At 36.6% G+C, this 25,719-nt stretch overlaps 1 protein-coding gene across 1 annotated transcript; it reads right to left on the bottom strand.

Annotated features, from left to right (window-relative positions):
* Positions 1-579: 579 nt before the first annotated feature.
* On the bottom strand, positions 580-25,340 carry LOC126976761 (zinc finger protein 271-like). Its single transcript, XM_050825326.1, has 13 exons — positions 25,077-25,340; positions 23,902-24,036; positions 22,194-22,673; positions 19,877-20,010; positions 19,007-19,304; positions 18,244-18,377; positions 17,110-17,184; positions 9,561-9,690; positions 8,352-8,488; positions 6,526-6,616; positions 3,708-3,821; positions 3,329-3,442; positions 580-2,241 (listed from the first exon to the last, which is right to left on the bottom strand). The coding sequence occupies exons 1-13, from the start codon at positions 25,185-25,187 to the stop codon at positions 2,005-2,007; spliced, it is 2,190 nt and encodes a 729-aa protein (XP_050681283.1). The 5' UTR covers positions 25,188-25,340; the 3' UTR covers positions 580-2,004.
* Positions 25,341-25,719: the final 379 nt, after the last annotated feature.

The raw sequence follows: 25,719 nt of genomic DNA, 5'->3' as shown, positions 1-25,719 counted from the left end.
CTTAAGTTTACCGTTCCGCTATCAGACTGCCAAATATGTCGCTATGTGTATAGAACGTCATTGTACTGAACAATAACGACTCGGCAGGACCTGTGTGACGTCATATCCATCGACAGCTTCTTTCTACAGGATGATGTTTTAATTGAAGGGCGTGACTAATAATTACTGGATATGTGACGGTCCTCCACAGTGCGATTTTCAAGGAACTTTCTTTCACGTACAACCAAGCTGTGGAATGAGCTACCTTGTGCGGAGTTTCCGGGAGGATACGGTATGGGTACCTTCAAAAAAAGCGCGTTCCCCTTCCTTAAAGGTGATCACTTAACACCAGGTGACACCTATCTCGGCTCGTTTGGTCTTCTTTTTCATAAAAAAAAACTATAGTGAAGTGACGATTGTAATCGCGGGGCCGCTCAGAAATACAGTGAATGTCATCTTATCACCAAGTTTTCGGAGCGTCTTACTCGTTTCGTAACTTCATTTCAAAAAAACATCTGTGTGCAAATATAAGAAAAATATTTATCTCAAAGTTTATTACAAAATAACAATAATTGATACTAATTATTATTGAACCTCTCAACAATATAATATTCCATTCCATATTATTCTAATTTCTTTCATAAACATGTTAATCTAGACAGTAAAATAATTCTGAAGCAAATTGCACAGAAAAATAATTTAAATATACTTGTATACACAATAATCGGTTATTTAAGTTTCGTTACACGCTAATAAATATTATTAGTAATAATACTTAATTATTTAATATACTCTATTATATTAACGCAAAAAGCCTCCCAACCATTATTTATACATACATTTATTTATTAACATTATATAAAACTTATCATACAGATTACTACCTACAAGGAAATTGTGCACCGATACTAAAGTAAACCGCAAAAAGTCAATGGAATGTTCTAACAAGCAATAGATTATAACGAAAAATTCCACATCCAATCGAAGAGATAGGTTATACTACATTTACTGCAATAAAGATCTAGGATGAAGTATACACCTGGATGTGTCAACCTCATAATAATACATCGTGCAATTACGACATTACGATATATACAAAGTGTTAAGAATAAAAATGACGACAGCAATATTGTGGTCAAGTTTTGTATTGACTTAACATTTTAATATACAAAAACACTAACATAAATAAGAAAACATACTTTTTCATACGTAGGTAATATTTTTAGATAAAAAGAAATACGTCTGAAATTACTTTTAGATAAGTATTTCTTACAATAATTCGAATTCCACAATATCAGGAATAACTAGTAAATATATTAATTATTAAATTTTTTTCCGGTTTTAGTCCCTTTTGGATGTACGCGTATGGTAAATCCAGTTAATACTTCATCCTAGATAAAAAGCGTTTTATTACTTACGAAATGATGGTGTGTTGTGCCAGAATATACTTATAATTTTATTAAACCTACAGAGAAAATATTAGTAATTATTATCCAGTACTTCGGCCCGACAAATAACATTGGTTTAAAATTACACCTGAGAATAAACCAAGAATAAGGAAAATGTTTACAATTCAGAATTATCATTGTATTGTCAGTGTTGTCAGCGATATAGTTAACATTTTGCATATTCTTGGTTTATTCTCAGGAGTAACTTTATGCCAAATTTATTTGTAAGGCCATTAGAGATTTTTTCATGAAAATAAGGGACGAGACGAGCGGGTCGTTCAGTTGATGGTAATTGATACGCCCTGCCCATTATAATGCAATGCCGCTCAGGATTCTTAAAAAACGCCAAAAAATTGTGAGCGGCACTACAATAGCGCTCGTCACCTTGACATATAAGATGTTAAGTCTCATTGCCCAGTAATTTCACTAGCTATGGTGACCCAAACACAATAATTCTTACACATTACTGCTTCATGGCAGAAATAGGCGCCGTTGTGTTATCATATCATATCATCATTATAATGTAGCCGGCATCCTGTACAAAGGAGCCTCCCACTAGTAGAATGTCTGTGCCACGTCACTCGTTATAAGTGATGTACGCGTTGATATAGTCTTGCATGGGGTCGGCCACTATCTTCTGCTGCTCGAGCACCGTGCCGCTGTCCGTCTGTCTCTTCCGCTTCCTGTTCTTCTTGTCCCAGGGCGCGTACGGTATCTTCAGGTGGACAGTTTGTATGTGCAGTTTGACCGCGCTACTCTGGGTGAAGCGACGGTTGCAATGTTGACACTCGTAGCGCTTCTCACCAGTATGTACCTTCAGAATACAGAAACCATCGCCAATCTCAAACAATTATCATATTTACCAAAGGAAAGTTTGCTTCAACCTGCATACTAAGAATTAAACACACACGTACTCACGCTAATTCTACGCGGGAGCTGTTTCATCTGATTCCTGCCGCTGAATTCCACCACGACACGCCACAAATTAGGATAATATCCCCACCATCTGGATGTGTGGCGGTCATCCACAGTGCGGTTTACAAGGAACTCTTTTCCACGTACTACAAAGCTGTGAATAAGCTTCCTTGTGCGGTGTTTCCGGGACGATACGACCTTCAAAAAAAGCGTGTACACCTTCCTCAAAGGCCGCCAACGCCCCTGTTATTCCTCTGGTGTTGCAAGAGATTGTGGTCGACAGTGATCACTTAACATCAGGTGACCAGTACGGTCGTTCGTCCTTCTTTTCTAAATTTTAACTTTATGTATTATCATTATATTAATCTTTATATATATATTTCTTGTGTGCGTTGTATGTCACTGAACTCCTCCTAGACGGCTGGACCGATTTTGATGAAATTTTTTGTGTGAGTTCAAGGGGATTCGAGGATGGTTTAGATTCACAATTGAACAACCTCCTAAACGGCTGGACCGATTTTGATGATTTTTTTGTTTGTTTCAGTGAATTTGAGATTCGTTTAGATCCTCAATTCCGTTCATATAATATAATTCTCCTGTTCATGTGTATGTTAATTAACTCCTCCTAACGGCTGGACCGATTTTTCAAATTTAAAACGTGTGTACAGGACAACGTCTGTTGGGTCCACTAGTTCATTAATAAAAATCTCAAAAGAGTAACGCACTGCAGGAGATGCATCAATCCGTATACACTGTAAACAAGTTAAGGTAAAAATACCTTTTATATTATAGCTCGCTTTTGCGTATATTTCATCTACACCCACAAATTCAGCACAACATTACATAAAATGGGTGTAGATAAAGTCTGCCACTGTTGATAATTATGTACTAAAACACTCATGTGACACTATTATCCCACATTCGTGTTTTAATACCGCTTATTACACAACAGCTGCACAAATAACTATAAACCAATAATGACTCACAACAAGATGGCGGTCCCGGTTGTTGGCCATACTGAACCGGCGGTCGCAGTGCGGACACGCGTACGGCTTCTCCTGCGTGTGGCGCCGCATGTGTACCATGAGGTTAGCATATTGCTGGAACAAACGTGGCACAGTGGAACCAATTTCATTGTGGTTTTTATGAAAATAAGGGACGAGACGAGCAGGACGTTCGGTTACGCCAAGCCCATTATAATGCAGTGCCGCTCAGGATTCTTGAAAAACACAAAAATTCTTAGCAGCACTACAATTGCGCTCATCACCTTGAGACATAAGTTAAGTTCCATTTGCCCAGTAATTTCATTATCTCCGGCACCCTTCAGAAAGACAATAAGTTATGTATCAACAGTAAGTGACGTACCTTAGTGATGTGCCCGCAGATGTCACACATGTACCGCTTGGTGTACTCCGAGCCCGGGTGTTCACTCTCGTAGTGCTTGCGAGCCTGACTGTCGCTACACAAGTACTTCTGACACTGCAATAATAATACACTTGCTTTATTAGCTAACTATTATTCAAATTCAATATAATATATATTTATTCAAAATAGGATGTGGCATCACTTATTGGTTATCAGAAACTACCACCCATAACAAAACGAATGCCTCAGACCTGAGAAGAATGGGAACATTATCTGGGATCTCGTTACATCCATCTCGTTATATACATCGCCCCACAAAACACTTACTAACTCAACTTTTTTTTATATATATATATTTAATTATAAAAGTATACACAGTTGGTACTTCAATTTTACATCTCGCCAACAAACTGTTGCAACAGTTTGTTGGCGAGTTTACGCTCTTAGACTATATTATAATATAAACTATACCTAATTTGTAAGTTATCTACACTATTACTAATACACACATCGTACATTACTTAGTTATTAATTCATAATATTCCTAGAGTAGTAGGCATTATAAGTTTATGTATGTTCCTGTTATTACCACATTACAAACACTTACACGGATTTATACTAGTAGCGAAAAGGAGAAACTTCGGAATAATAGTTGTACGGTACTTACTGATCTTATTAGTTTTTTTGCTCTTAATAGTGATTTTCATTATTATAACACTAGAAATAAGGGATTGCTTGTAACTAATTCTAGTAGGCTTCATAAAATACATAATAGCTTTAAGGGTATATATAGGTATATACTTCTACAATAAAGTCCCAGCCACTGTTCAGGCATTATCTATAAATAAATTTAAATGTTTTATAAAAAAATGGCTCTGTCGTAAATCCTATTACTCCACTGCTGAATATCTAAATGATCGGACAGCCTGGGACTAGATTGTGATTATTTTATAGCGACTGTACAATATTGTATATTTTTATTGAAAAGAGCGCAAAAAAAAAGAATGCTGGGAGAGTTTCTTGCGCCGCTTCTTCTCTCTCAGAGCGCCATTTGTTTCCGAAGCGGTAGTAGTATCTAGTAGTATAAGAAATGACATCAAAAAGAATTCTAAAGGAATCAATTTTGAGAAAATAAATGCCTTTTATACCTTTATGCCTTTTATTAGGAATCATGACGGTAATTACGTACTCCACTAGCCGATGACACAAGCCGCGCTTGGATTGACAAGCGGGCAGAGGCAGCCTAGCGAAACTCTCTAAGAGAAAAGCGATTCACTCGATTGTATGAAACGTGCAGTCATTGATAGATTGACAGATGACGGCTATAATCTTATAAAAAAACGGCGATAGCCGAAATCCACTACGTTTTAAGCCACTGTTCGCTTTCAAACTTAGCCGGATTATACTTCGTCGTCAATCGCCGTACTGTAATTACTACTATTTCAAACTAATATCAAATGATTGCACGTTTCATACTAAACTAAATTTCAATTTTCACTCAAGCTGTATTACATAATATTTACATCTTCTTTGGGCGTGGTCGCTATCATTACATCTGTAAGCCGTGTTTACTCCGAATGATATCCTGTGGTCATCAAGTCTACCACAACCTTCATGACTCTCCACCAGTGTGGACGATCAATGCTGGTATCTACGTTATCATTCATCCAAACTTTGCAAGACCATACCAGTCAAGACCGTTGGATCTGCTGTTCCTCCGCCACCTAAGTAGTGTGGGAGTGTTCAAGGGTTAGTGGAGTGCATTTAACTTCTCCCCTCATGAATGGTTGATTGCAGTGCCTACATAATTTCATTCATTCTTCTTCTTCTCAGTCGTTTCCCTCACTGCTGAGGATCGTGATTCTTTCAGATCTTGTCCACTAGCTGTCGCCATTGGTTGCGTTCCGTTTCCTGATGTATTGACTTTGATTTTGGTGATTTTGACATGCATAAGTGTCATTTCCGTGACATAAACTGATTTTGATTTGATTTGATTTGATTTATTGCAACATTCACTGGCAGTTCCAGCTCTTTGGAAATGTGGTCAGACCACCGTATGGGACTCCGGCCTCTTAAGTCTCTTTCCTTCTACATTCCCTGTTACCATAAGACGCTCCAAATTATTGTGGCCAAAGTATCGCACTATTCTTTGCATGCAGATTGCGTTCTATTTTCCGCTCCTTCAGTACAGAAACATTTCGAAGGTGTCGATTTTCTGCCTAAAGGCGACCTTTATTGTCCACAAAGAACTCCAAATTAATTCATTAAACGAGCCAAAAACCAAAACCAACGAACAAAAACTCCTATAGGGAAACCTTATTACAGTCCCAAACAATAGTAGGTATAATCTGGTATAATTATATGGAAACATTCTTATACATCTAACAGCTTAAGGAACCATAGATCTAATCTATATATATATATATATATATATATATATATATATATATATATATATTATAACTTTAAACGAGCAAATTCTTGTATATATATGTATACATAATTTGAAACTCAGAAACGGCACCAACGATTTTAATGAAATTTGGTATACAGGGGGTTTCGAGGACGTTAAATAGATCTAGCTAGGTTTTCATTTAAGTAAATACCGCCTTAGAGATCTCGAGCTAGGTTTCAATTTCAGTAAATATCGCCGTAGCCATGTTTTCAGGCAATTAGGCATCGGTGGGATATCGTGATTGGTCCGGCAAAATCGAAATTTCGAATTTCCCACAAAAAAAGATTAAAGCATATATAATGTGTAACCTATAAGCTTTTATCTTATAGACTTGCGGAACCCTACATAACACTAGATACTTACAATTTCACACGTGGCCCCGTACACCGTGTCCACAGCTCGAGGTCGTCCGCGTCTCTTCGTCTTAGCACTGCTGCTAGTCTGTTTTGTTGAGCTGAAAAACAGTTTTAAACATTAAAAATTCCAATTTTGTGTTCTATTCTATTATATTCCTCCTACTGTGTCTTCTGTGGTAGACACACCACAGATTTGCCAGTATCACGTTAGATTAGACTACCAAGCTTTGAGTGTGTGTCTTCTAAGTTTAACGGTAATAATCGGTGTTTATTATTTTTATATATTTGTAAATGAAGCTCTTTTGGCTCTTCATTTAATTTAAATTTCCCACACATTAACTTTGACTTTAAATATCAATGTTTTACATGTCTATTTATTGTATGGTGACAGCACTTTGCACTATATTCCTTCTTTAACTGTATTCACTCTGGTTTTATGTAATTGAAAATTATCAAGGAATATTTATATATTTTATAGTGCATATTATTTCTAATGTTTTGGAATAGTGTATTTGAAGTCGGTTGTTTTTTTGTTATTTGTTGTCAATACATGAAAATATAATGCATTAATTTATCAGTGCTGAAACAACATAACTTAGGCTTTGTTTTGATTTATTTCTAAAATTTAATTTTAAGTTTTTTATTTTTTCATTTGTTCACTTTTACATTAGCACAATAATTTAACATTAATTATTTTTCGTTGTAAACTTTCAACCCCGCACTTGAGCAACTCAAGAATGCATGCCGGTTTGCCTGTAATTTGGTTTACACCATAAATAATACTTGTTTTATTATTGAGCGGAGATCCCACCGGGTGACTCCAATTGATTTCTGGGTTAAATTGTTTCTGGGCCATTTCTGGACCAATTTAAAAAAAAAATTAAGTTATTTTCGAGACAGACTTTTGAATTTCAACTTGATTCAATTATTATAATTAAAAACAAACAACATGATTTACAAATTATTCTAAATTAGCACGCGCTATTTATATTTATTTAAAAATAGAGCCGATTGATCAAATCTTGTTTGTATTAATTTTGTTTTGTTTTTGTACACAGACTTAGTTTACCTCTCTTCGCTCGAATATACTCCGCAGCGATGCGGTACGACGAGCGACTGCGGTATCCTAGTTTTTATAGGCCAGTAATGGAGTATAATGTGTTGGTGAACCAGATAAATAACTAAATTATTATTATACCGCATAATTTAGTTAACTAACGTGTATTTAAATATTAATAAATTATTTTTAAACTTGTATAAAAATTTAGTTCTCGTCCATTGATTGGTTCAGTAGACATCTGAGTTACAAGATGCTTGGTAGTTGAACTATGATACAAATGGTCTAGTTGACCAGCTAACGTCAGGGTGTCGAATTTACGTGACGGTGTGCGTGTGCATTTTTTGAAGTTATATTTCTGTAGGCGCGTTATAAAAAAATTATGAGAGTGTAATTATAAGATGCGCGCGCATCACTGTAACACAAAAGTAACAGGGTGAAGTTGGTTCCTAAAATTTTATGATATTTGCATCATTCATAATGTGCATATTGCGTTATTTATTTTTTAAATTCTTCGTCCATTATTAGGACAGGCAAAGGGTTCAAGCCCATACAGCCGTATTCGTTATTTAATTATTAATTGTCAAAGCCGTCTTTGCAAGACTTTTACAATATTAATTAACGTAGAATAGTACAATAAATAATTTTAATGTTTTTTGCTTTGTTATGCCAAAAAAGTACAACTTCTTGTGTACATACATAAGTACACACACTTTTTTTAAGGAAGTATAACTTCGAAAACTTCAAATGAATGTTATGTGTGTTGTGTTACTCACATATTGGTGTCAGCATGTTTGCTGGAGCTACCGAAGTGCGTGGCGAAGGCTGTGTCGTTCCGGAACTGAACCTGACACGCCTCGCAGTACAGGGGACTCGTCTTCTCGATACATTGTGACTCGCTCCATTCGATCTCCTGAAAAACGCATTCGACGTATGAGAGACATTTTATATCAATGCCGATTTTCGGTTACGCGCCATCTTGTTTTTTTATCAATGTTCAGTAAAGTGACTTAAAGAACAATATATTTGTTTGAAAGTGATAAAATAAAAAGACTAATTCAAATTCAAGTGAATTTATAGTAAAAGTGAGAGTGATAATATATTTTGTCTGATAAATCCAACACGTGAGTTTTATTTTAATAGTTATTTGAGGGTAATCTCACTTTTTGATTGTACGTATCAGTAAATGTATATAAATCTATTAAAATTGGCAAGTATAAATAAATATGACTGTAAATCGAGTAAACATTATTATTTCTAAAAACAAATACAAAAATACAAATTAAATAAAAATTGTAAAATAAAAAACACACTAAGAAATTAAAAATATTATGTATACGTACATCTATATATATAAAAATGAATTGCTGTTCGTTAGTCTCGCTAAAACTCGAGAACGGCTGGAACGATTTGGCTAATTTTGGTCTTGAATTATTTGTGGAAGTCCAGGGAAGGTTTAAAAGGAATAAATAAATAGGAAAATGCTGCTAAATTAAATAAAAACAACAAATTTGTTTTTCCTTGAAGGGTCCATACATAATTTCTATGAGAGAATTTATTGACGCACGGTTTGACAGTTCTGCTGTGAAACAATTTCCTTACGACAGCAGGGTGCATATTTTACGAAGTAATTTTTGATGTTATGATATATTATTGACAAATTCATATAAAAACATTATTTTATTTATATATAATATACAGAACAACGTCTGTCGGGTCAGCTAGTATTTTATAATTATTCTTAAGCCTTATCTACGCAATTTCTGTGAAGTTGTTAATAGTAGAAATACTATATTATGTTTTAAGGAAGTTTCACTTCTTCTCCTGTATACCAATCAACACGCATATTCTTTACACAACATGCGGATATGCAAGAGTAGCAAGTGGACATCAACTAAAAATTGATAGGACGTATCGTACTTTCTTGTTGCTAGACAACCGATGAGGCCAGGCCAGGTTTATTGAGCAGGTAATTCAATACAGACCTCCTTAGTATGCACCAGTTTCTTGTGGCAGTACAGGCCCGTGTCACTCACGAAACTGTGTCCGCACACATTGCAGATGTTGGTGGACGGATGTTTGATTCTTATATGGGTCAGCCGCGTTGATAGCTTCCTGCAATATTAGTGTCAATAAACCCATTGGATATCTACAAATTTTTAAACTTTTATATTCCTTTTTTGTTTGCGGTGAACGAAGGCAAATACAGTTATCTCGCGAGTTGCAGTTGGGGCGTGGTGTAAATAGCGGGAGCATCGCAGTATAGTGATGTGACGTAGTCGTGGCACAGTATCCACACCCGCTCACCTCGGTTGACTAATTTGTTTGCAAAATAAGGTAGACTGTGAATTAATTTTATCTCATAAGTAAAGAAATATTCCTTTTTTAGGAGTAAGCCATTCGTTTTATTTTTTTATTTAATGGCTTCGTCGACCGGATGTCGACAATTCAGCTAACGTCAGGGGCTCCTAAAATCGATATTCGATAAATCGTGGCATTAGTCGTGTCTAATCCTACTCTTAGTTACATCGTATTCAATGTCGAAACGATGATTGAACGAACGAAACATTTTTCGATATTATCGGTCGTAAACCTACTCTTAGTTGAAAATGTCAGAAACGAATATTCGAAACGAAACGAACTTCACAAATAATCAAACGTCACTTTTACGATAATCTGAACGACACCTTCTAGGCTGGCGATGCTAATATCGTTTCAAGTTGTATTTATATTTATATTTGCCATACAATATACATATTTAATAAATATCAATGAAATAATTATCTGTGATTTACCATTCAACAGGTTTTTTTTACTAGTAAGTCAATTAAGTCATTTTGTTGATTTTTTATGCGTAGAAATAATGCAAATACCCGCCTGAGAAATAGGAAGTCGACGAGAAGGGTTGAGTTACTTTTTTTTACATTTTATTATCCGCAAGTTTTGTATTATTTATTTTTTCAATTTAAATGGTCATATTATATTCATTACATATTTTTTAACATTTACATTATGTGTAAATGATACCAAATTGGTTGTGCAGAGTCTGGCATGGTCCTTAGCGCCTAAACTATGTTTTGACTTTTGTCACTTAACAGCAACATAGCACAGATAATGTTTAGGTTTGAACATATTTCATTCACACTAACATCGTAAAAAAATCAAAATATTAGTCTATGGTAACGATAAACTTTAAGGAATTCGAACATTTGTTAGAACGAAACTCTGCAGCAGTGGTCCGTCGAAGCTGAGAAGCTAGTGCGTAAAGCATATCAGTCGTCGCCAGCTGCAATAGAAGATATGTTGCTCCAAGTGTTCATCGATGGAATACGGGACGCCGAAGTAAGAGCAGCCGTACGACTGTGCCATCATAGTAGCTTGAAGGAAGCGGTGGCACATGCGTTGGAAGTGGAAGCGGTTCGCCACGATTCTCGGGCGTTGAGACTCCGCAAAATTGTACCAGCAGATTCCAGCCGAAGGCAAGTATAGCCCAGTATGCTATGGTGTAGAGAGCGAGGACACATTAGGAGCACTTGCCCCAGGCGTGAGAGCATAACGCAAGGATGCAGCGGTCTCAACATCACCGCTGGAGCAGCAGGAAAACTAGAAAAGGCCAGGGCAGTGGGGTGGGCGCTGGCTGGTAGAAGCAAAGCCCCAAAGTCTTCGTTAAGCAGACATGTGACGGAAACACTTTAGTTATAGAGGGAATGATAAATGGAAAATCTTGCCGTTTCACTTTGGATACGGGAGCCTCACGTACAGTCGTTAGCCAGAGAAGACTAGAGAGCATCGGAAGACGACATATGCGAGAAAATGCAAACTTAACACTCACAACAGCTACCGGCCAGCGCATACCAGTCCAGAGAGAGAAGATCGTGGCCATGAAAATCGGTAATACGTTGTACTGGCAAAAAGTGGTAATCGCGGATATCACAGATGACTGCATCATTGGGCTGGATTTTCTTCGAAATTATCAGTGTACGATTAACATGAAACATGGTGTATTGAAGCATGAAGGTGAAGAAATTCCAATAAAAGGCGGAACTTTTGGGAAAGTGTTGTGCTTACGAGACACTACTTTAAATCCGAGATCGCAGACCCTAGTCCCGGTAGTCCTGCCAAGAGACGACAGAGGAAGACCTTGTAAATGCGCTTTAATAGAAAGAGAGACATAGGACACGAAATGGATCCCAGCCAGGACTGTTGTGGGAAACTCCCAAATTGCGATGGTTCCCGTGTTTAATCCTCATGAGAACAAGCAAATCATTAGGAAAGGAACAGTGATAGGAGGTTGTGAGGAGATAGCTTGGTTAAGAAAGTGTGAAGAAGGGAGGAAGACCGTAGCTGCAAGCCAGGATGTGAACATACAGAAACTTCTGGATGGCTGTAAGGACAATCTAACCAAGCTACAGTTAATAAAAGCGAGAAATTTCCTGCTACGCTATGCCGGGATGTTCTCGAAGAACGACGGGGCCATTAAATTCAAATTCAAATATTCAAATTCAAATATTTTTATTCAAAATAGGATGTGAAATCACTTATTGAAAGTCAAAAAAAAAACTACCACCCATTCCAAAGTGAATGCCTCAGGCCTGAGAAGAATGGGCGCAACAAACTCAGCGGGCTTTTTTTTTTATCAAAAATATGTTTTACAATTAAAGTAACATTTACAAAGTAATATTGTACAATAAAACTTATTATTTAATAGCCTGAGGGCGGTCGCTCCATTCCCAATCTGTGGTATCATTAAGAAAGTCATTTATGTTATAGTAACCTTTACCACACAAACGTTTTTTAACAATTCTTTTGAATAACGTAACACCTTTGTTTTGAACACTTTCTGGGATCTTGTTGTAAAAGTATATACATCGCCCCACAAAAGACTTACTAACTCGACTAAGCCGAGTAGTAGGCATCATCAGTTTATGTCTGTTCCTGGTGTTAACATTATGGTTATGACAGTTTCTGGCAAATTCACTTATGTGCCTATGAACATACATTACATTATCAAGAATATATTGAGAAGCAACAGTCAAGATGTTAATTTCTTTGAATTTTGCTCTCAATGAATTTTGCTCTCATCGGAAGAACTGGTTTGGTGAAACACGAGATCGACACAGGAGACATGTTCCGATACGGCAAAGACCAAGACGTATTCCGTTTGCACGTGAAAAAGAAGTGGAAGACATGATTCGGGATATGAAAGAAAATGGTGTGATAGAATCGTCATCGAGTCCATGGTGTTCTCCAGTGGTTCTGGTGAAGAAGAAGGATGGATCAACTAGATTTTGTGTGGACTATCGGCGTTTGAACGATGTAACTAAGAAAGACAGTTATCCATTGCCAAGAATCGATGACACATTAGATTCACTTTGTGGCATGACGTGGTTCTCTTGATTTGAAAAGTGGCTACTGGCAAGTCGATCTGGACCCTAAAGACAAGGAGAAGACGGCTTTTTCAACCGGAAAAGGGTTATGGCAGTTCAAAACAATGCCCTTCGGATTATGCAACGCCCCAGCTACTTTCGAAAGGTTGATGGAGCATGTGCTGGCAGGTATGTTGGGAGAAACCTGCCTTGTCTACTTGGATGACATAATCATTATGGGACGAAGTTTTGTAGATCATCTTAAGAAGCTCGAAAAAGTTCTCACAAAACTGCAGGGTGCCAACTTGAAGTTGAGTTCAAAGAAATGTTCCTTCTTTCAACGTCAGGTGAATTACTTGGGGCACGTTATCTCGGAGCAAGGCGTTGCGACGGATCCTGCCAAGATAAGTGCTGTCAAAGACTGGCCGACGCCGACAGAAAAGACACATGTGAGAGCATTTCTAGGACTATGCTCTTATTATCGACGCTTTGTGAAAGGGTTTTCCGATGTTGCTAAGCCCTTACATCGACTGACGGAGGAGAAAAGAGCCTTTTCCTGGGATGAAGAATGCGAACAAGCTTTCTTAGAGTTGAAGAAAAGACTATGTGAATCACCTATCCTCGGATATCCTGACACAGAGGGAAGATTCATTGTGGATGCTGATGCTAGCAACACCGGAATTGGAGGAGTACTATCTCAGAAGAGAGGAGATCAAGAAGTTGTAATTGCATACTTTAGCAAATCTTTATCAAAGACGGAGAGAAACTACTGTGTTACTCGTAGGGAGTTACTGGCCGTGGTGAAGACATTACAACATTTCAAAAAGTACTTGTTGGGTCGCAAATTCCTCGTAAGGACTGATCATGCCGCCTTGAAGTGGTTACTAGAATTCAAGAATCCGGAAGGACAAGTGGCCAGATGGATTGAGCAACTTCAAGAGTATGACTTTGAAATCGAGCATCGAGGAGGAAAAAGTCATGGAAATGCAGATGCGTTATCTAGAAGACCTTGTCCGATGGAATGTAAACATTGCATTCGTCAGGAGGAGAAAGAGAATTTTATGATCCGGCTGATCAGAACAGATTCGATCGACGAGAACTGGAGCAACGATGCAATGAGGAGAGCTCAGGAAAATGATAAGGATCTTCAACCACTTTTACATTGGCTAGCAAGTGGATCACTTAAACCAAAATGGTCTGAAGTGGCTAGACACAGTACGGCTACCAAGAGTCTCTGGGCACAATGGAACAGTTTGGTGATGCATGACGGGTTGCTCTGCCGTAAATGGGAAACCCCGCAAGGAAAGGATTGCCATCTGCAACTGGTCGTTCCCAGGGAGAAGGTGAACGAGATCCTGAGAGCTTATCACGATGGTTCTTCAGGTGGACATTTGGGAATAAGAAGAACTCTCACAAAAATTAAAGAACGATTTTACTGGTTGCATTGCCGTGATGATGTGGAAGGCTGGTGCCGAAAATGCAAGAGTTGTGCTGCTGTCAAGGGACCTCAGACCCGGAGCAGAGGAGCTATGAAGTTGTACAATGTTGAGGCTCCGTGGGAAAGAGTAGCTCTGGATATGGCCGGACCGTTCCCAGTCACCAAATCTGGAAACCGTTACATAATGGTGGTGATGGATTATTTCACGAAGTGGCCGGAAGCATTTACTCTACCGAATCAAGAAGCAGTTACCGTTGCGACGAAGCTGGTGAATGAAGTTTTCTGCAGATTCGGTGTGCCTTTGGAGTTGCACAGTGACCAAGGGCGGAACTTCGAGTCACAAGTATTTCAAGAAGTTTGCAAGATCTTGGGAGTCCATAAGACCAGAACTACGCCATATCATCCACAGTCGGACGGGATGGTGGAGAGGTTTAACCAAACATTGGAGCGACATCTGGCAAAAGTAGTGGACAGTCATCAGGATAACTGGGATGAGTACATTCCACTGTTTCTTATGTCGTATAGAAGCGCAATACACGAGACGATAACGGTGACTCCTGCGTAAGCCAATTTTGGAAGGGAATTGAAATTGCGAGCTGATTTACTCTCAGGCTGTCCACCGGATACTCCGAAAAGTATAACAGAATATGTGGATGAGTTACGGAAAAAGATGGTTGACATCTACGAGGAAATTAGAACAACTGGGTTTAAGGCAAGTGAACGGATGAAGACCCGCTACGATCAAAGAGCTAATACTCCTAGTTTTGAAGAGGGAACCCTGATTTGGTTACACAATCCTGTAAGGCGAAAGGGGAAGTCTCCGAAGCTCCAACCAAGTTGGGAGGGACCATACAAAGTAATCACAAGGATAAATGATGTGACTCTCAGGATCCAGCGTACCCCTCGAAGTCCCCCGAAAATCGTACATGTCGATCGGGTAGCTAAGTACTACGGAAGCAACGATGATCGGGACGATCATGTCTTGGGAGGGGGCAGTGTTGCGTAGCAACCCTTCGAAGTATATGACGAGAGTTGTCAGACTTCAAGACATTATTAATTTTAACAGCTCCGTCAGCAATACTCGTAGCTCAGCGGAAAAGTGTTTACTTTAGACGCTGTAGACCCGGGTTCGATACCTACCAGTGTATGGATTTTTTTGGGTTTTGTAAAGTTAAAGGAAATTTCTAGTAAGTTCAGGATCAAATCGAACAAAAAAAAAGGGTAAGTAGGATAAAAATAGATAAAAGAATTTTCTAGTACAATTTAAATTTAAAGATGGAATGGGAGAATCATTTTGAAAATAGAACGGATTCCGGGGTATATAAGCCGTACTAAGCGTGGCCTACGGCAGTTCTAGTTCTGACTCAAAAGTGTAAAGAAGAAGAAGAAGAAAAGAAGAAGTAGTGAAAAGTGGAAGTGTTCCAAGAGGAAGAATATAGAAGAGACTTAGTGTTCGGTGCGGTGTGACGCGTTGAAGGTACCGCCGCCCACAGCGGCACAAGACAAGCGGCAGACCGGCGAAGTGCAAGTTCAGAAAAAGTGAACGCAAATAAAGACTCGTTCCTATAAGCGGAGTATTATTTCCAAACGCTGACCCACTCCCGTGTCAATAATAATAACAAAAGAGTTAGTAGCTACCATGTTAGTATTTAATAAAAATTGAAGGGAGACACGTGTGAATGAAAGTGGTAATATGTGTCTAATAGAAGGGTAGAGAGTATAGAGGATAAAGACTACAGTTTAATATTTACTACAGTAATTTTTATTCGGCAACGTCGCGTCGATGCCAATCCGAAGAGGACCAAAGTCACCGACATAGCCCAAATGATTACTAAACTGAAGTAACGGTGGGCAGGGCACATAGCTTGACGGACACACCACATGGACCGACGATCTGGTCACCATCGCCGGAATACGTTGGCTGAGGGCAGCGCAGGTCCGATCATAGTGCAGATATTTTGTGAAGGCCTTTGTCCAGCTGTGGACGTTTTTCGGCTTATATGATGGTGATGAGCTAAAATTAACTGATTAACTTACTAAAATCGATTATGCCACTGCGTTACAAAGGCACAGAATATCCCCACTAATTAACAGAAGAAATTATTTCGAGAAATTTTTGTATTTAAAATTATTAACAGTAAGCTTGTCTCAGCATCCTTGTTAAATCTAATTAAATTTATAACACCGCGAATCTCCTCTCGTTCTAAGATTACATTTTATGTATCACCTTATAAAAGCAATTATGCAGGAAATACATTTGTGAGGCGCTCTTGTAGTTTGTACAATAAACATCTTACTGAAATTGATATATTTTCATTCAATATACAAAAATATAAGAAAATAGTAGGTGATACTATACTCAATTTAAAAAAATAATAACTCTAAATAATAAAATCATTATTGTTATGTCCTGTTCTTAACTATACTCTTATAACTGTCTAAATTTTCGTTTTGTACATTGTAATTTTGTAGTTTTTTACTTTTGGTTTAAAATATCTATGTTGTTTGTTGTTTTTTGTTTTGCATTTTTGTCCATTGTAAACATAATAAGTATTTAATTTATGGAACTGTTTTGTCTTCTAGCATATGTATATTTGTAACTCACTCTTGTAAAAGACTGTTTTGTTCCTGAATAAATAAATAAATAAAATCCCATCCAATACCCATTAAAATGTTAAGTACCGCCATCATTATGTTAGCACGAGGTCGAATGCTACAGTTAATACTCACGTGAAGTTCTGATCACAGTGTGGACACGGGTATGTTACGTTCTTGTGCCACCTGTAATGCATTTTTGCCTGACCTCTGTAACAAAGATATATTAATATAAATTAATAATAAAACTTATTTATTACATTTTCATTATCTATTTACTATTTATACACAAATATTTTATCAGATAATATTACAGAACACAGATACACTAGGCAAAGCTACTCCCGTAGAAACCAGTGGGCTCCCTTGCAGAGGATGCCAGCTAGATTATGGGGACCACAACGGCGCCTATTTCTACCGTGAAGTAGTAATTTGTAAACATTATTGTGTTTCTGTCGCGGCGGAAGGACACTAACTCCAAAAAGTTGTTTTTTTTTGTTAAAATTTTTTTATTATTTTTTGATTTTTAGTGAATTTGAAGTACACTAACTAACAATTTATCTAAATATGTGTCGATATACAAAAATTTTCAATGCAGCAATGAACGTAAGTGCTTTTCATTTTGATTACAGACAGTTAGAAATTCTGCCACAGATCGCACCCTTACTGTAAGTCGTTAAGGAGTCCCATTGATCATCATATTCGACTACGACAATTACTTGACCATAACTATGTTATGATAGATGACTTAAATATCCGGATATCATAAAAAAGATTCGGCCGAGTATAGTTAATTTGCTCCTAAGAATTGAGAGAGACTTCCGTTACTTTGTCATAGATTCCGTATTCAGAACCTAACCGAACTCTCACCAAACTATCTTTGAAGTATATCCTTTCCAATAAAAAAAGAATCATCGAAATCGGTTGGCGCCATATTGAGTTATTCGTAAATTTATCATCCACTTTTTGCTATACGTATGTATAGCAAATTTTAGACTTTTATGGTTTTCTCATGGACGCCACTGTCAGATCTGGACCACAATTACAATGGGACCACACGGGAAACACGAGCTTTCAAATAAAAAAAGAATTATCAAAATCGGTTCACACAGTCGAAAGTTTTGAGGTAACAAACATTACAAAAAAAACCGACGAATTGAGAACCTCCTCCTTTTTTAAAAGTCGGTTAAAAATTAGGCGTATTTCGATATTTTTTAAAATTGTATCTACAATAGATGATAGTCCTAGTAATACTATGAGTGTCCTCACCTGCAGAAGCACACAAAGTTGCATATCCGACAGGAGTACTTGTTGAGATGCGCCAGCGACATGTGTTTGTACATCTGCCTGGTTGAGGTCACGTAGATCTTGCACATGTCGCACTGGTAACTACCGGACACCTCCTGCAAGTTACACATCTATTGTAGAAAGGGGGGGGGGGGGGGGTACAAATTTAGATTATGGATGTATTAAAGATTATATTTTATTGTGTTATTTTATAATTAATACATTATTTAAATCGGTAAAAAATGCATTTAATACTATATCGATACATGCTGTTACGCACATCATTATGACGCTTCATAAGCCCTATGAGTTTTTTTATGGCACTAAGGGACGAAACGAGCAGGGCATTCAGCTGATGGTAATTGATACGCTCTGCCCATTATAATGCAGTGCCGCTCAGGATTCTCGAAAAGACGGCGCTACAATTGCGTTCGTCACTTTAAACTAAGATGTTAAGTCTCATTTTCCCAGTAATTTCACTAGCTACGGCGCCCTTCAGACCGAAACACAATAATGCTTACACATTACTGCTTCGCGGCAGAAATAGGCACCGTTGTGGTACCCATAATGTAGCCGGCATCCTGTGCAAAGGAGCCTACCACTGTTAAAATGAGCGATGATGATGCGAGCGAGACACTGATTACAATAATTTATAGCCCGACGACTCAAATCCCGCCGCGTGCGCTATAGAATCAACTGTCCGTAGAAAGACACAAGACAGTAGTCAACTCATGCACAATCTTACCGGGTCATGTTTTGTCATATGCTTCTTATAAGTGGCAACCTCTCTGAAGCCTCTGTAGCAATAATCACATTTAAACATTGACTTTTTATAATTCTTGGACAGTTTCCTTTGCCTTATCAAGTCGTACTGTTCCTCCTGTGTGATCGGAGTACGGACAAGAAAATCTTTCGGCAACTTCAATCTCTTCTTATTCTTAACCCTTAACAAATTTCTTTTCTTGCTGCATTTAGCTTCTTTTGTCGTGGGTCCAGTTTGCTTTTCAATGTGGGCTACTAGGTAATGTTTCTTAGCAGTTGCTCTGTAAGTTTTTATACACTGTGTTAAAAAAACCTGTACGAAAACTGACACGCATATGAAGATTAAAACGATAAATAGAACATTTCGCATTAAATGTTTTCAAAAATCTTCAGAACGTCTGACTTATTTATTCTACCAGTAAGCTAAGGTCATCGCCCTGAACTCGGTCCAATGGCGTATAGCGAGCATCAGCTGCGCGGCGCAGCGGCTCAAACGAATAAGGCGGCCGATGTTTATTATTAACACAAAACTTTAGATGTTTGCCGCCGCCCGCACGACCTTCGCGGGGTACATGAATGAAATGAGTGTGTGGGCGGGGAAAAATGAAAATGGTCGCAGGCAGAGGAGTCCAAACTTTTATAATTGAGTACGTTAATATTTTTTTTTACTTTTTTTTGGGCTTATTTCCTGAAAATCAATATTTATTTGTTCCCACTACTTGATACCAATATACGCCTCAAGATATAGTACAGGATCTTTTTATACGAAACAATATTTTTATTGTTATAGGAATGAATATCGTAAGAATGAAAGTTATAAACATTTACAAAAAATATAAGGTTTTATACATACTTGTCAAAACTGACTTCTTGACACTTGGTACATAAATATTTGTACATATGTTTAGTTTCCACGTGACTGGTGAGTAAAAATTCTGTTTTATAGAAACACTGGCACAGGTCACAATAAAAGTTTCCACTTAAGTCCTAAAATCAACATAATATAAAAATAACATAGGTATTATGTTTAAGAAAATTTATTAAAGTAGGCGTTACTTTGCGGAAATCCATAATTATCCGCCTAAATCTGGCACGAGACTCACTCACACAGAGATTTTGGCGAGTCAACATGTCCTGAGGATGCCTCGTGTAGAGGCGAAACACGTGTCGAATTGTTTGAAGACAAATATTGGCAAAATTAACACTAAAGAAAACTCAAAACATTTGAATATTATGTTTAGTTAAATTTTTATTACTGCAGGTGTAATTGTTACAGCTTATAGAAATGTAAAAATAATGCAATACAAATTTCAAAAAGTGCTAAGAAATACTTAACTAAGAAACTTATACTCAGTTAAAAATGATCACCTTGTATTTTATTTCATATTATTACTATATTATTTTAACATTGTATATTATACATTATTTAGATTTATATGGTTACATAGACTTGAAAACTTGCTGTAAAAACGGCGAAAAAAGTTGAGGTTGTTAAACTTTATTGTGATCAATGCACACACACTAACACAAAGTGACATACAAATCGCGAGTGTAAGGCAAAGTAATAAACCTAAACTTAGAATTAGGGATCATTCTCTATTTGATTGTGGCCTTGATGAGGGAAACATGGATCATTTATTCTTTAGTTGTCCCTTAATGCAATCTTCTCTGCACAATTATATACCTGCTGAAGTCCCCCGTCCAACCTCCGTTAAATGTCTCCTCTCCCTAGTTTACACTCCTTTTGTAAATATTTTGTGTAAATATATTAAAATAAATAAGATTAAGTTGTAAATATTATTTAGTACTTATATTAATTAATTATTTAAGTATTTCTATTTGTGTTTGTCGTTTATAGTCTTACAAGCATGTATATTATTTGTTTCAGATATTATTAGAAAATTAAACTTTATGTAATCTGAACACCGATTATTACCGTTAAACTTAGAAGACACATACTCAAAGCTTGGTAGTCTAATCTAACGTGATTCTGGCAAATCTGTGGTATATATTCCACAGAAGCCACAGTAGGAAGAATAGAATAGAAGTAATAAACCTGGCTTGTCTTCAACTGACGTCTAGCAGCAAGATAAATATAATAATAATAAGATATGACCCTATCTTGACATATTATTTAAACAAGTTTCATTATTATTATCTTATTAATATATAAAAATCCAGTGTGATGTTTGTTTCCAGTGAACTCCTAAAGTAATAAACAGATTTATTAGTTCATGGACTGCAGTTTAGTCAAACTTGAGAGATACGATAGTTTTTATTTCAATTTGGGTTAATATTTGTTATTTTCCCATAATTATTGTTAGTGTCAATATTTTTTTTGTATGGACATATTTTGTATGAGAGAATTTATTGACCGTTCTGCTGTGAAACAATTTCATTATAACAACACTGAGCATATTTTACGAAATAAATCTTGATGTTATGAATTATTATTGACAAATTCATTTAATTTATTATAACAATGTCTGTCGTATAAGCTAGTAGGTTACCTAAGAAAGGAAATAGATATCAAGCAATGTTTATCTGCCCAAGTGTAATCCCGTATAAATAAGTAATACAAAGTAAGAGTAACTTGGAAGGCACTACATCATGTGGAACGTCGAAAATGCTCCAGAGCAACAAAAATAAATCTGATGTAGACGGTCCATACATATGTGTATGTTCTTGAATAACCTCTAATGGATGCCAAAAAAATTGTGAGAAACATTACATCTACCTTTAACCGAACTTATTGACAACCGTGGCCACTCTGTCAAGAGCATTTGCCCTGTGATTCCCCGGGGTATAGAAATAATAGGGAAATCTCAGGCCCAAGGGTGTCGTATGAGGCGACTAAGGGCATTTGGACCAGTAGCTCCTTTGCACAGGATGCCGGCTAGATTATGGGTACCTAAATGGCACCTTTTTCTGCCGAGAAGCAGTAATGTATAAGCAAATAATAAGGCAAATTAGACTTAACATTTTATGTCTCAAAGTGACAATCGCAGTTGTAGTGCCACTTAGAATTTTTCTGTCCCTTAAGAATCCTGTGCAGCACTGCATTATAATGGACAGAGTGTATTAATTACCATCAGCTGAACGTCCTGCTCATCTCGTCCATTATTGTCATAAAAAAAATCAACCGAGAAGAAGTACTTGATCCTACTTACTGGATCATGCATTCGCACATGTGTGGTTAACTGTTCTTCAGCTGCATACTTTTTACAGCAAACTTGACATTGATAGCTACCATGGCCTAGCATCTTATATATCTCTACAGCAGCCATCGCTTCGTTCTTTGACAATGGCACAGTATTTGCATACTCCTCATCTAATTTCGAACCATCTGCATCATTACTTGTGTCGAAACAGTCATCGAAAATACTATCAGGGATTTCATCTGCGAAAGTGCCATTCTCATGGGCATCAGATAAATCATTTTGCTTTAACATCATGGTATCATTTGTTTGAAAAGTATTATAATGCATCACAGGTATATCATTTGATTGTGGCGGAAACCGGACTGCCTTGATCCATTTAAATTGGACACTCTCATAATGAACATTCGAGCCCCTTAGGTTTGGATATGACAAAGGTGGTATAATTTTCAGTCGCTTTCTGTCAATTGCTTTTAATAATGGCTTAGTTATCTGAAAAATATAGAGTTGTCTATTATGTTCAAGTACAATATTATCACTTTATAGATATATTATATACAAAACAGGTCTCTAAATTCATTAATAAAACATACAAACACCATTACTTTAAAATACAAAAAAAAAATTGACATAACATCTGTTAGGTCTACGGCAGTCGCACTACGGTTAAATCGCAGCGGTTTTTAGCCGTGTGAGTTTATGAAACAAGAAAACGAATACAAGCGGCCGATGTTACAAAATTGTCGCAAAAAAAAAGCGGCCGCAAAATGTGTAAGTCGTAGAACTTAGTGAGTAGACACGCACCATGCGTTAACCAAAGGTGATGTATAGTCCTATATTGTGAAAAATATTATCGAAGTTATCGGCTACTGACATCCGAATGGATTTTCCATTAAAATATTATATTTCCTATGGAAGAAACCTTTCTCAAATCTACGGCTAGTTAGTGGAAGGACCGAATTTTTGTTATCGCCTACTTTTTCCGTTTCTTAGTATCAAAGCAACATCACATACTGTTCTTTTGAAATCCTGAAGATGGATTGTAAAAATCATGGGTGGTTTCGGGTTTGAGCGTCTCGAGCGGTTTCACGATTAGAGTGGTTAACCGCTCTCGGGAAAAAACCGTAATGTGGTCTAAGCCTTATACAGACAAAACTTACAAATATTGGCAAAAATATTTAGATGGACGCAAAGATATATAACAGCAAATTATAATGACAGACCACCATGTCATATGCAGTATTATACTTCTATTGTTAATTTTGAGGGTAATCTTAAATTTTGTCATGTTGTTCATATTATGTAGAACCTGCATGCTTGTGCTTCTTTTTACATAATTACGAATGAGTTTATATATGTACAAGAATAATGATATTTTTATGTAATTTGTTAATTATAAATAAATGTAGCTTCATTATGTGTCTTCTAATGAAATTATCAAGAGCAAAGTTCTTAAGAGCTATTTCACCTGATATCTGCTGCCAAATTACACAGTGACAACACACCACATATTTAAATATCATCCTCACTGAATGTTGGAACGAACTTCCGCTCCAGGACAATTTTGGATATTGTCCCGAGGACCTCGGGGTCCTCCTATTCAATCTATGCACATATTAAATTATGTTCTTTTAGGTTGATGCTTCACTCCTAATTTACCCTCCCTCATAATATTCCACAAAAGCGCTAAAATCTAAATGAAAAAAAAAAATTGGCTCACCTCTTTATTTTTTTCTAATATTTGGGTCAAGGTGTAGTGTGCCCTCTGACATTTTTCCCTAAATTTAATATATTTTTTAATATAACTCAAACATCCTATGCAAAGGAACTCTGGAAAACCTTTGCCTTGTTGAATCTGCAATAAGTATGTACATGAATTTATATTTCCAGAAATGCACTAAAAACAACTTAACTAATCTCATATAATTATTGTACTTTATTAAAAGAGTAGATGAGTGAATTAGTGTATAGTATGTTAATATTTCACTGTACAGCTGATGAAAAAGCTTAGGGTTACTCAGAAGGCAATGGAGAGGGCTATGCTCGGAGTTTCCCTTGGAGAACCATAGGATCAAAGTCGTCGCCATAGCCCAAATGATTGCAAAACTGAAGTAGCAATGGGCAGGGCAAATAGTTCGACAGACAGATTGCCAGTGGGGTAGAAATTGGAGTCCAGCAGTGGACATCTTCCAGCTGATGATGATGATGGATGATGAGGATACTGTACAGCTTAACTAATATGTGTGCGGGCCGGACCCCCTATTTATCTATCTAAAGGTAGGAGGGAGACATATCAATTTATCTGTATTTTTTGGGTATATCAATCAATATCTCTGCAAACTTGGAATCCCAAGATTTTATATATGTTTTGTTTATTGTGTATATGAAATAGTTCATTCATAAAGAGATACCCTTTATTATATTATATTTTTATATTAACATAATAAATATTACACAACTGCAATCTCTAATTATTTTATGTTCTGTTTGTGGGATCCAACTATTTTGAAAAGTACATTGCAAGGAGTGCATGTTTAACTGTTGACATTGAATTTTTAACATCTAATATTTTTTCCCATACAGTTTAGCAACTGAAACATGAGGAGATAATAATGTAATATTATCTGCTCATGTTTCATTTAACATAGACATTTGGTTAGGTCCTTTTAATCTGAATTAAATATATAGAAGGTAAGGCTAACTCTTATAGCTGAGCTTTTAACACTAAAGATATAATTTAAAGACAATTATTTTAAAACAATAATAAAAAGAATAAAGAGCTTATCGTAATGATTATAAACATCTTTTATTGCACATTGTTAATCCTATTTTCGTAACACAGGTTGATTTATAATTATTTGACAAAAGGGCAAATTAAAGATTTATTTAACATACCTTTAATCCTGAAATCATGCTGTAGTGATCCTTTATCTTGCCAACATTTACACTGACCATTTGAACATCGGTACTCAAGCAGACTAAACAAGCCTCTAGAGCTGTGAACATGGTAATATTATTTGTGTTTATTAACTCTCTGGTATGCCACAAGAGATCACATACAGGACTCAGTTAATTTAGATTATTTACACCAATAGCATTATTATTTATTAGCAGTAGGTAATGAAAAGTTATTTGAGATTGAGAATTATTGAGATGTGAAATTTGAAATAGAACAATTTTTGTTTGACAACAACAGTCAATTTTTTTTAAATCTTATGACCTGGTAAATAAGACCCTTAAGTCAAGTTTTTCATGTTTATTAATTTTTATGCTTTTTATTTCACACTTCACTAATCTCACATTTTATTTTATATTATTAGCCTATTATTTTAAAAACAGACGATACCAGACTAAGCAGCCCTGGAAAATGCCCGAGCCCGCGTACTTTGGAGTAGACAAACCTGTGCTGACTCAGGACAAACAGTCTAAGAGGCTCAAATTATCCTACTCCACATTCGCTGTGGACAACTGTAACATCATGGGGCTTCGATTTTACTTAAATTAATAACGTAAGTGATGTAGTTCTCAATTTTACTAG

Source organism: Leptidea sinapis, chromosome 42, assembly GCF_905404315.1.
Source record: "Leptidea sinapis chromosome 42, ilLepSina1.1, whole genome shotgun sequence".
Lineage (NCBI taxonomy): Eukaryota > Metazoa > Arthropoda > Insecta > Lepidoptera > Pieridae > Leptidea > Leptidea sinapis.
Note: the sequence above shows the minus strand (reverse complement) of the source record. Positions and strands in the feature narration are given on the sequence as shown.